The sequence below is a fragment of the Chanodichthys erythropterus genome, chromosome 3 (genome assembly GCF_024489055.1).
Source record: "Chanodichthys erythropterus isolate Z2021 chromosome 3, ASM2448905v1, whole genome shotgun sequence".
In the NCBI taxonomy this organism is placed as follows: Eukaryota; Metazoa; Chordata; class Actinopteri; order Cypriniformes; family Xenocyprididae; genus Chanodichthys; species Chanodichthys erythropterus.
Genome location: NC_090223.1, coordinates 11,219,556 through 11,232,508, shown reverse-complemented (window position 1 = coordinate 11,232,508; position 12,953 = coordinate 11,219,556). Strand labels below are relative to the sequence as shown.

Below are 12,953 nucleotides of genomic sequence, written 5' to 3'. Positions count from 1 at the left end.
ACTGAGAAACCAAAGACTGTTACTGAGTTTTTGAAATGAGCGCATGCGTAAGAACAACCCCCACCCCCCCCCCCCCCCTTTCGAGGGAACACCTTCCAAAACTCGTGCACGAGTACTGGAACACGAGTGTTTACCACCGGCATTCGCTGTGTCGTGTTAGTGGATTCATTATGTCGGACTCACCGCAGGTAACTCATAATCTGCAGTTGTTATTCCTGTCTCCGGACAAAAACATTGCATGCAGCGCCTGTGGAGTGTGGAAAGTTACTGGAGCGCGCAGCCGCGCTCGTCTCTCACAAGGAACGTCACGGCAGTGATTGACAAGCATAGGAAAAGTGGGATAGAATATGTAGGTCCTAGAGAAAAAACAAGAATGCTATCAAACGCATCAAGAACATGGAAAATCAGATGTTTACTATTTCTGGACATTTGCTACATTCTTCCTAAGTAGATTTTTTTGCAATTTAATACTTTCAGATTTACTATAGTACAATTTGCGACTTCATGTACTTAAATTTGGTCCATTACAATTAATTGTGTAGCAAAATCATTTAGAGGCCATATTCCTGCTAGGGTTACAGTCCCTATTTACTAAAGTTACCAGTAATACAGGTTTGGGCAGGCACGGTTCTTTCCATTACTTATTTTTTTCTTGCCCAATTTTCTCTTTTTTCTCCATCATCCAATTTCATAACTGCTGAAAAATAAAAACAAAAACTATTAATGGGAGTTTTCCAGGGGCCCCCTCCTTTATTTCCAACGGGCCTTCCTGACTCAAGAATAACCCTTCACATTATTTCCAAGCCAGTTTCATTTCAATGGCACAGGCGAGTACTTCAGGTTCTGATGTTGTGGTCAAATTCACAATCACTTTGTTTTCCAAGGTCACTCTGTGTGCTGGTAGATCTTCTGTTTCTCCTTCCATAATAGGTTTTCACTGTGTAGCCTCCTGCCAGAAGTCTCAGACTTTGGTAACTTTTTGTATTATTTTGTTCAGCCAACGTTCTTCATCAATTTGTCCAAACTGGCATCTCATTTTCCATTTTCCTCGTCACATTCGCCTCATCTTGGAAAATCAACTCTTGGTAACATTATTTGTTCTCCATCACCATTTTCCATCAGCACTTTAACAATGGTTACAATTGACCAAATAATCCTTTTTTTCTCTGGTTTAACTGTTCATCCATTGTCATCAAAGAAAAATTTCAGGTTCTCTAGGTTCTTCCTGAATTCAGTAACAACCATTTCCTTTGAACTTCCTAAACTCCTGCATGACATCTTGTTGTCCAGGAATAATCAATACTGATGAGCATAATCAAAACCACAAGCTTTATGCCATGCCAACACCCTATGCCTTTCGATCACCAGTAATTCTGCCTTTTCCGTGTCACTAATACTGATTCTGGAGGGCCACTGTCCTGCAGAGTTTAGCTCCAACCCTAATTAAACACACCTGAAGCTAATTAAGGTCTTCAGGATTACTAACCCACATCAGGTCTGAGTCTGTAAAAGGCCAGAGGAAAAGGGACGCGAAGAGGAGAAGATTCTGTAGCAGGCGGAGTAGCTCACTTTTCACGATGCTCGAAATATAGAAAGAAAATATAAAAGTTTAATTATAAATGTATCTCTGACTAAAGCTGACTGTCTTCAGAAAAGTTTTGATGGAATTTTCCTCTTACCTCAGAATAAAGTAGTAGGCCTATTTATAAACACAGTGCTGCTTTGTTTACAGCGGTAAGCAAGGAAACTCTGTATCACTGCTCTTCCATAAGTGCCACCTGCTGTCAGAGAGTGAATATGCATCTCATTCAGCCTGTCTGCTGTTTTTGTTTCATGCTTTTTGTATATGTGTGTAGCATATAATTCCACAAAGATAAAGTCAGGCTGTTCTGTTTATGCGTTAAATCTTGAAATTAAATCAAAAACAACTGCTTATCCAACTTTTGTTTGGATTGTGATTAAAATGCAGTGGTTGCCTTAAGGCCAGTTTGCTTGTTATAAACATAATAATAATAATATCTGCAAACAGTATCAAAATTGGCCAACTTGCTTATAAAAGTAAATAGATAAATAGGAATCTGAATTGGCCATGAAATACTTGTAACGCAGAGTCAGCTGAGTGAGGATCCATCTGCAGCTTTATTATAACCAGAGTCGAAGAATACAGGGTCGTAACACAGCAATGGCAATACCGTAGAGACAAAACTGAATTGTAAACAGGGGCAGGCTTAGGTCGAGGCAGGCGGCAAACATACACTGTCCAGGAAACAGGCAAAGGGTCAGGGCAGGCAGAGTACAATCACAATTAGGGATGCACCGATACCGATACCGGTATCTGGTATCGGCCTCGATACCACATTTTCTAAAGTACTCGTACTCGTTAAAAGTCCCCCGATACCGGGGACCGATACCACGGTCTGAGAAATGTCTATGTTTGAGCGGCGTGTAAGGGGTTAATCAAAGGCGCCGAGTGCCAGCCCCCAGGCCCCGCCCCGGCTGCAGCTCAGAGAGCGGGGAAGGCGAGGCGAGACAACATGTCAGCCGTGTGGAACTATTTCAAAGTGAATGAAGACGACAAAACAAAGGCGGACTGCAAATTGTGCTCAGCGAAATTGTCCAGAGGAGGCTCAAAAGGTAGCGCATTTAACACAAGTACTCCAAAAAAGTGGTATCGGTGCATCCCTAATCACAATCCAAAGAACAGGCAATAGTCGGGGCAGGCAGCAAAGAATTAGGAAACAGGAAACAGTCCAAGATCAAACACAGTATAACAATCCACAAAAAAAATGCTCATAAATGACCACCGTAGTACATCCAGACTTCACAATGGTGGTGTGTGTGTGTTGCTTAAATAGCGTGTGTGTATGTGATGAGCTGCAGGTGCGTGCGCAATCAGTCCCAGGTATGAGGGCTTATGGGAAATGGAGTCCTAAAGCAACAGTCAATATTCTGGTGAGAGCTCCCTCTGATGATCCGGAGGAAGCGGAGAGGGAGCCTCACCTGTAACAATACTAAATACAATGGGCTGTTTTTTTCTATCAGTTCTTCAATAGGTAGATCTTGTCTTTCAAAAAGGTCAAGGGCTTAAAAAAAAGATTGGTGACCACTGCTCTTGAGGCATTTTCTTGAGATCCCTAGGTTTATATTTAGCTGGACCGGCCCACCATATATACTCTCCAAATCATCCACATATTACAGTTTCTCCAACAAACAGCCAGTTACACTTTAAGCTGACAGCTCTGCCTATTTTTACATTTTGCCTTTTTATGCTGTGTGTTTGTCAATATGTAATTCATTCTGCTTTTTGAGACTATTCATGTCTCTGCCCTTATGACTCCTCTCTGACTGTTGATTGTTATCATTTTTTTTAAGCTTCACAAAACCAAGACTTGCAACATAAAGAGGAAGTAACATTTTACTCACCTTTGACCAAAGACCTTTTAGACCGAATTCCATTTTTCTGTAATTCAACTGTGTGCTGGTCAGTTATTTTTTACTATTTTAACTTTTTTCATGATCTTTAAATGGTTTGTTCTTGTTTTTATTTATTTTATACACACACTGTCCCCTGCCTTGCACAAATGTACCTGCTCAAACTGTCTGTCGTTCTTTGTTCCACTTTTCTATGTCTGTAAGGTTAAGGAAATGGTGTTTCTCATTTGTTGTCCCTGATTTCGGCTACATTCACATGCTAGCCTTAATGCTCAGTTCCAATTTTTGCTCAGATCTGATTTGTTTGTATAGCTGTTCACACTGTTGTTTTAAATACGGCCAATACCAGATTTCCAGTGTGAACAGATCACGGTTCTGAACTGACCTGCATGCGCAAAAGAACAATACAAATGGGGTTGCCAGGTTTTTAACCACAAAATCCACCCAATTGCTTCTCAAAACTAGTCTAAAATTAGCTCAATCGTGTTCCGTGGGGTATCCCGGTACAAATTGTGTTCCGGGGGGATAAATATTGCGTTAGTGCGGTCTCTACAACCGACAGAGTTGCAAAACAACCAGTGGCAACATACCCGGTTAAAAAATCACTGCTCACCACTGGAAAATAATAGAGAGAGAGACAGATGCAGATGAAGGATTTTGCTCAAAAATGTGGAAAATAGGCCTTCCTTGTGATCCTAACACATAAGAGAGTGTGGATGAACTTTATTTTTGTCAGAGCAGGCAGTGAGGACAACAGCCGATGTCTCAACACACTTGTGAGTAACGATGCTTTAGTCATTTACTGTAATCCTGAATAAAAGCTTCATGATCTTATGTTTTGTTACCAGTAAAGGGCGTGATTAAGTGATGCAAATGTACAACTAATGTAACACGATGCAAATGTAACACGATGACGCTCTTGAATGGATCTCTATGGAGATGTGCAGTAACGTTTCATATTCTTCTTCAAAAGGTGACACTGCAAATCACAATGTATAAGTCTTAGATGTATTTTATTTCATCCAAGGCTGTGGCTGGAAGTCCTTTGTAGTTATTCTGTTTCTTTTCAGTGATTATGCTTGTTAACAGCAGGTGTTCATCATTAATGCTCAATCGTAACTTAATCACTTAATTATCTCATTAACTTTCACTCTGCTTCAGTGTTACTTTAACACTTTATAGAGAGGGACCATATGTAATCTGAGCAGAGTTGATTTAACTCTGGGGATTTTGCTGTGCAGATGTTTTGGCTTCTGTTTTTCCTTTCTTGTTCACATCCATCAGGTCTAAAAGAAACAATAAATCAAGTAAGATTTCAAATGAGACAAATGTGAAATGAAAAGTGAAGCTCAAAGTCAAGATCATGATGAGTTCAATAGTCATTTTAATCCCATCATCAACTGCTGTGTCACGATTATGATCTATTTTAATGTCATGAAGATGATTTGTGTTATAAATCACTAGTTTGGTCATGAAACTAAGTAAATCTGGTGAGCATCAGCATGATATTTAGCATGATAAATGAATGAAGAATAAACACCAACCTCTTTGTTCTCAGTATCGTGATGTTTCATCTGCAGGTTCTGGATCACTGGATCTCTCTGTCCTCTCCTCTAGATGATTTCTGGTAGTTCTGCATAAAAACAAACAAGTTTCATTTCCAACGGACATCATACCAAACTGTGAATAATTTATATTTCAGATTACATTTTAACATTACACTTTACAATTTGCCCATGACGTACAGATGACTGTGTTGTTTACTCGGCTTGAGATGTGTTTTTCCCTTGCATAACTTACATCTCTTTATTTGCAAATGTTAGAAAGTCACGTGAGTATTTAGGGATAAATGTCTCATCTGAAGCATCAGTGTATTGTCCACGTCATACTGAAGCGTTAGGACCCACACAGGGCACAGGATGAGCAGCGCCCCCTACTGTCCCCATTAACACCTCTTCCAGCAGTAGCCTATTTCCTTCTAATATAGTTTTAGTTCACGTATCACCTCAAAACCTACAAAGCCCAGCATAAACTCTCCTGATAAACCATTTGTTATTAAAGCGTCTAAGTTGACCAAATTGAAATGGAAACCGGGGACATTTCCTATTGACTGTTAAAAATATCACAGAAATCTTATTGGTATCTACTATCCTAATAAAAATAGGGACAATACAGCTTTTAATGTTTTTTAATTGTTATCATTACATTAATAATTATTTTGATTTAAATTTATTATCAGGATTTTTATTGTGTTTTTAGGCTATTACACTATACCAGGCCTAACTAAAATAATAAAAAAAAAAAACTATTACACTATTTTGAACAATCACATTACAAAAATTAAACAAATATGAGATAAGATAGGCCAAAATAAAACGGCATTTATATTTGTAACATTTATTATTGAATTTAATATTTTCATTTTTATGAGCTGTTTATAGGCTAGCCTACTGTACAGAAATTACAACTTTTTAAATTTGTAACTATTTTTAACAATTATTTAGCATTTTAGACTCATTTTAAATACTAAGTAAGTTGCAAGTGTATTATTATTTATTTATTCATATCTGAGTGTACCTTCACCACGTAATAAGATGTGTGGAAATTGCTGTGTTGTGACCATAGACTGTAAAAAAAAAAAAAGATGGACGATGCAACGGCGCTTCCCCAGGAGGCGACACTTTGATATTTTTTGGGTAACAGCCACTAGATGGCGCTCCGGTAGCACGGTGGCCTTTATGGGGTGAAAATACTAACTGGACCATAGAATCCTTCACATCTTACGCTCCCAAAATCGTCGAATTTCACTGCCAAATCAGAAGCACAATAGAACAGTTTTTTTAAATTAAGTCACCAGTAAATTGTATGGCTCCTGCAGTAAATGTTGTATTGTCTTATATATGTTTTATTTTACCAGTTGTGGAATGCTTTAATGGACATTAGACAGCACTGCAAAATCAAGCTGTTATATTCATATATTTATTGTCAAACATTCCCAATTTTTCTGATGCATGTCCTTAATTTAATTTCATATTTTGTATTAATTCAGTGTTTATAATGCTAATACTAGATCTTTTAAAGAATTTTAACCCAAACTGACTGGGTTTCTAGAGAGCAAAGTTTTTGTGGAAAAAGTGGAAGATTTAAACACATTGGGATTCACAAATACTTCGTAAACGTCAGAAGTGATAGTGAAATGTGTGTGTGTGTGTTACTGAATTCCAATCAGTCGTAAATGGGACGCGCGTGCACGCTCATTCTCAATTACCATAAATCCCGCCCATTAAATCCGACTGACAACTATATATGGGCATCATATTATGACACCAAACGAAGGATTTTGGCCATTTTATAGACCTTATGTAGCCCCGCCCCTTTTTCAGCGCTGCGCTCGTTGTCTTTTGACTTCCGGCTTGTATTTCCACAGCAATCTTATGTATTTATGAATGAACTGCTCATTTTAAAATCTTCCCGGTCTACTGACATTTGTTAAGACACCCGCTTTAAACATTACAATGCTCATGATAACTTTTGTTAACTCTACAACACGTAAATCCACTTCACCAGCTAATTATTCTTCAATAGCGATGCCATAGAAATATACAGGGCTACCACGAAAACGGAAGTTCAAAGACAATATTCTAAAGATGGCGGCGCGCATGTTTCTCTGGAAAATAAGGTCTATAGGAAACAATTTCCATAACAATTAAGGGGCCATTAGTTTGCCCAGCCCTATTGAAATCAATTAATTATTTGATTAAAGTGCTCTGTTTGCAGATGCTATTACTGGCTCTCACAATAAAAGTAAAAAGAAAAAACGTATGTAATTACTCTATATAATATTTTTTCAAAATGCTGTGTAAATATGTACATTATTAAGGTGAATTAAAATGCAGCCTTATTAATGAGCAAAACGTTCGGATGTTAAACGCACTATTACGCGTGGCTGGGAGCAGGTGTAGATTTCTTTCGTACCAACTAACATTTGGAAAATACAAACATTTTAATGAATCCGAAAATTTACGCCAGAACCACTTTACACACGATTTACACAAAAATTCGTTCTGCTCGTGTTTCATGAATGAGACCCAAAGTGTGTAAAATAAAGTGTAAAAATGATTTGATGATCACCAGGAGGCGATCAAAGAGCCCGCAGCTTCACTTTTCAGGACTTATGAGGCACACCCGGTTGTGACCAGACTCAACATTACTTAGCTTCAGTTGGCCACCACTCTTGAGCTACAGGGTGGTTTGACTGTGACTAACCTCCACAGAAGAGATTTTGTTGCTTATAAAGATGAATTACTTACTGTGATCTCTGTGGTGATGTGGTTTCTCCACTGCATGGATCTTCATGTGTATCTTCAGGTGACTTTTAAAAGAGAAACTCTTTCCACATTGATCACATGTGTGCGGCTTCTCTCTGCTGTGGATCCTCTCATGTGCTTTCAGATTTGTTGACCAACTGAATCTCTTGTCACAGTGTGAACACTTGTAAGGTTTTTCTCCAGTGTGAATTCTCTGGTGCAGTTTTAAATCACTCCCTGAAATAAAAGTCTTCTCACACTCAAAGCACATGTACTCTCTCACACCAGTGTGTATTTTCTGATGTTTATGTAAATTTTGCAGCAGTGAAAAACTCTTTCCACACACAGAACATGAATATGGCTTCTCCTTCGTATGAACTGTCAAGTGTGACTTAAGGGCTGATGCCATACAAAATGTTTTGCCACACTGATCACATGTGAACGGTCTCTCTCCAGTGTGGATCCTCATGTGACGCTCAAGATGATGTTTGTATGTGAAACTCTTTCCACATTGATCACAGGTGAACGGCTTCTCTCCAGTATGAACTCTCATGTGAATCTCAAGACTATGTTTGGTTGAGAAACTCTTTCCACACTGAGTGCAGGTTGTACATTTCTTGGCTCTTCTTTTCTTTAAAAATGTCTTTTTAGTCTTTGAGCGACTCAAAGGTTTCTCTCCAGGTTTGTCATGATGTTCCTCCTCCACTTCACTCAGTTCTTCAATCTCCTCCATCAGGTCTGAAATGAAAGAAAAACTATTAAATTCAACATATGAAATGAAAGGACATAAAAGTGAACCCTGATCTAAGAAAGTACACAACTGCTATCAAATAATATGATCACTCTGATGCCCGTTTATACATTAATTATACAACCCTGAAACTTTCCATTATCATTTTTAAAGCATTATAGAAACAAACCCCTTGTTTGAGAGCTCTTAAATATATTTGATCAATGACACAATTATCTAAAGTGATAATAACATCATAATATACAATACTGCCATATATAATGAAATTAAATTGACAATTTTAATTTGCATTATCTGTGTCCTACTAGTTTCACTCAACCCTGTTACTTTTGATATAATTTCCTCTTTCTACAGCATAATTGGAGAAGAAAATAATCTCAATCCATTGTCTCAGATTTCACACAAACTGTACAGTTTTGATCACATTCATCAACCCTCTTACCAAAGTTACTGTAAGAAGAATAATCTATATAACTATGAATAACTTCAATAATTCATGAGAAATACAACTTTATCAGTTTTTTTAATCAGGTTTTGCTTTAGTTATGCTTACAACCCTGTCAGCTATTCTGGAAAGTTCATTTACTTGATAGTTTGGTGTCTACAGTTTATTGATAAAAATAACATTTCTACTGATCTAAATCTTGAATCTTTCTAGCATGAATGTTGTTCATCATCATGAATGAATGAAGAATAAACACCAACCTCTTTGTTCTTCAGTATCTTCAGTGTGTTTCATTCTGCAGGGTTCTGGATCACTCATGTTCTCACTGTCCTCTTTAATAAACTCAGTCTTTGCAGATTTCAGCTCCTCCTGATGCTCTGATGCTCGTCTGATGGGAATATCCCAGCATTTATTGGAGAACTGATGTGGGAGGAGCTTCACTGATTATGCGATAGCTGTGGGAGGAGCTTCACTGATGATTTGATTGCTGTGGGAGGAGCTTCATTGATGATGTGAGTGATGTGGGAGGAGCTGATCTTCCAAAATAAAAAAATATTTTAGTTACTAAATTTGTTTTTATACTAACTGACACATCTAAGCATTTATATCTGTATGTCTATTGTAAAGTTATTGATGCTAATTCACAAATTCATTTAATTTCTAAGCCTATCATTATTCTGCTTCTTCATTACAATATATGAACATATCTACAAATACAGAAAAAAATGCAATGTAAATTCTTCCAAATATTAATAATGGCCAGAAAAACTGTTTAAAGCATAAACACAGAAATACATATTTGTACCAAATAAATAATCTTTATCTGCTGACACCGATTAAATGAGCTTTGCTGACTTCTGAATGAAAATTTCCTGGTAATTTACTCACCCCATGTCATCCAAGATGTTCATGTCTTTCTTTCTTCAGGTGAAAAGAAATTAATGTTTTTGAGGAAAACATTCCATATAGTGGACTTCACTGGGGTTCAACGGGTTGAAGGTCCAAATGTCAGTTTCAATGCAGCTTCAAAGAGCTCGACATGATCCAAGACGAGGAATAAGAGTCTAAAGAAATGATCGACCATATTGTGTGTGTGTGTGTGTGTGTATACATATATATATATATATACATATATATATATAAAATGTACTGCTCTGCGATGTGCCATGCATTATGTTGAAAGGTCACATGGTGAGAAACTTAATCTAATTTTCAAAATTGTCTGTTATTGTTGTTTTGCCTTTTTTTTAATGGTATTTGGCATAATCTTTGCATGTTCACTTTGCAGACACTGGATCTGTACTTCTGCCTACATCACAAAAGAAAGAAAGAAAGAAAGAAAGAAAGAATGTAGCTGACATGGGGCTGAATATCTTTTTGAATTATTAAGCAAACTAATCCCTGAAGTGTCAATTTACAGCAGATCTGAAGTCTTCAGCATAATTAATGAGGTGAAAACAGGAACTATTGACATGAAATATGGGTGTAACTCTTCCCGTTATCACTTTAAAAAGTATTCATGAGAGTTAAATGTGGGACAATGGCCTTCATCATTATCACAGTATGCTAATGCTCTGAATCATATGCGAGGGAATCGTCATTATGCTGATTGAGGACTGTTGTGTCTCTTACACCTCTAATCTGTGCCGTTTGCTTCACAGGACACACATGCTTCTTCTCACTATGAGAGACGACTGGTATTTCCCATGAACATGCATATTTATTATCACAATGGTTCAGCATAAGTAGCCTTTAGCGTTGCATATATGACAGTTGAATATGACGTATCACATCATAAGGCTTGTGTGCATCAGAGACAGGTTAAGTACAGACAGCAGATTGTTCGTCACAAAAGAAAATGCATTTCCAATCTTACAGTCAACAATGAAAATGTGGGTGGAATAAAACCTAGCGATTAAAAATACATTAAATGTTAGAGGAATTTTAAACAGAAAAAAAACATAAGTTTCCCCATATTTTCCACATTGACCACTTTTGTTCATGTGATCTTCCCAAAAAAATACTGAGTGATCATGGCAGAAAAAGTCAAATTTACCTCACAAATGTGTATTTTATCTAGCCTGTTGTTTAATTAATTGCTTCATTTATTTGTGATTTAATTTCAGTGTAAAATAGCGTTTAAATGCACATCAAATATAAAATAAATAAATGAAATAAAATCGCTAGATGTACAATGTTAATAACTGTGACGCAATTTGAATTTGAAACCCCTAGCAGCGCTCACCCAAGTATAGGTCTCTGCGGAACAAAAGAGGGGCATCTCCCAATTTTGGGGTGTTTTCTAAGTGAGAGAGGTGTTTATAACGATCCAACCAAAAAAGTACGGAAGCCGGGATAGGCGTTTTTTTTTAAAGTACGGAAGCCTGAAAGGCCATTCATTATTTTTTATTTTTTTTCTTGTTTTCTTACGATCACAACTTCTTTTTTACAGTATTTCACAATTGCTAAAACACTAAACCCCATTCTCTGAACCCAATGCTCAGTGGCCTAAACCCATTTGTCGAATCAGTCACTTTGTAGGCAAAACCTTAAACAAGGTTAGGTAGTTAAGACACTGTTTGCAAATCTCATCCACTTTTTTTTGCAAAACTCTAAACACATTCTTACTCACTAAAACACATTTTGCACTGTGTTGCAAAATGGTAAATATATGTGGCAAAAGTTAAACACAACTACAACACAGTTGTCATCCTTTAAACACAATGACTCAAAATTATTCACACTTATTTCTAATGAAGTGATCAAATCAACTGTATAAAATATAGGTCAGTTCAGAGTGCAGTTGACACAGGTGCTGAATGATGATACCAACAATAGATGGAAACAATCTGAAAAGTAGAGGAGGAAGAGTATGTGTAAGAGGATGATGAGGAGAAAGAGCAAGGGGTGTGGAGACAAGGCTGTCAAGGCTGGATCCGGCACAGGTTTTTCCCTTTGCCTGGCAAGAGACGACATTGCCTGTGATGTGGAAAATGTCCTCAACAATATTCAATAATATTCAACAATATTATTGATCTGACAGTACTGACATTATAGGATGAGACTGAACTAAGCTAGCCTAGATGATGACATCACTGTTTTCTGCAGAACTGCTATATAGAGGAAAATAATTACAGTAATTTACATAATAATTGATGATCTTTACAATGTAAGTGAATCAACACTGAACTGACTTCAGCTGAACAATGACACTATTTTCTTTTAGAGCTGTACAGCCAGAATGAACCCTCTTTGCATTACTGATCATCATATACCTGTTATCACTGTAAAGCTGCTTTGACTATACTAGACTATACTATACTATACTATACTCGACTAGACTAGACTAGTATCTGTGTAGTATAAATTGCAATTGAAATAAAGGTGACTTGACTTGATTTAGGCCGGACCCAACATGAAGACGTGATGCTGAAGCAGAATGAATCTCTCACTGACTCTGAACTTTGTTTTTGTGTGTGTGTGTGTGTGTGTGTGTGTGTGTGTGTACTGTATCATGCTTTTCATTTAGAGTTTTCTTTGACCTTTTAGTCATTTGCATTTAGACTGCTGTATGTTTGCAGTATGTAAGTACTGTATATACAGACATTCAATACTATATAATATTGAATATAATACTGTACTTGCAGTACATACAGTATACTATATATTTACATTACTTGTGATTTCTATACATTTTATGTAATGGCAAAATGTGTCTACTGTGTTACAATATACTTTTTTTCGGTAACCTCGTGTTCTGGATGTTGTGTTTTCTATTTTTTAATGTAGTGTCTAATGAATGATCTGTATGTGTTTATATTTTGCTTAATGTGTGTATGATCTGAAAGCTTTGTTTGATTTTGCCATAAGAGTCAGAGGTTTTGTGAAATTAGTTTGAAGATTTGGATTTGTGTTTAATGTTTTGAGAAAATGAGTGATGGTTTCAAGAAATGTGTTTTAGCAATTGTGAAATACTGTGATATGGATTCTTGCTTACCTTTTGTTTTGTTTCTGCCAT

The 12,953-nt window shown here is 37.0% G+C and overlaps 1 protein-coding gene across 1 annotated transcript in view; it reads right to left on the bottom strand.

Annotated features, from left to right (window-relative positions):
* LOC137017053 (zinc finger protein 271-like) overlaps positions 1-12,953 on the bottom strand; it is a 58,860-nt gene extending 45,907 nt beyond the window's left edge. Inside the window, exons 1-3 of the mRNA XM_067380972.1 lie at positions 12,923-12,953; positions 10,017-10,030; positions 7,777-8,370 (exon numbers count right to left, since the gene is read on the bottom strand). Coding sequence (XP_067237073.1) covers positions 7,777-8,370; positions 10,017-10,030; positions 12,923-12,953 — 639 coding nt within the window. The remainder of the gene's footprint in view (positions 1-7,776; positions 8,371-10,016; positions 10,031-12,922) is intronic.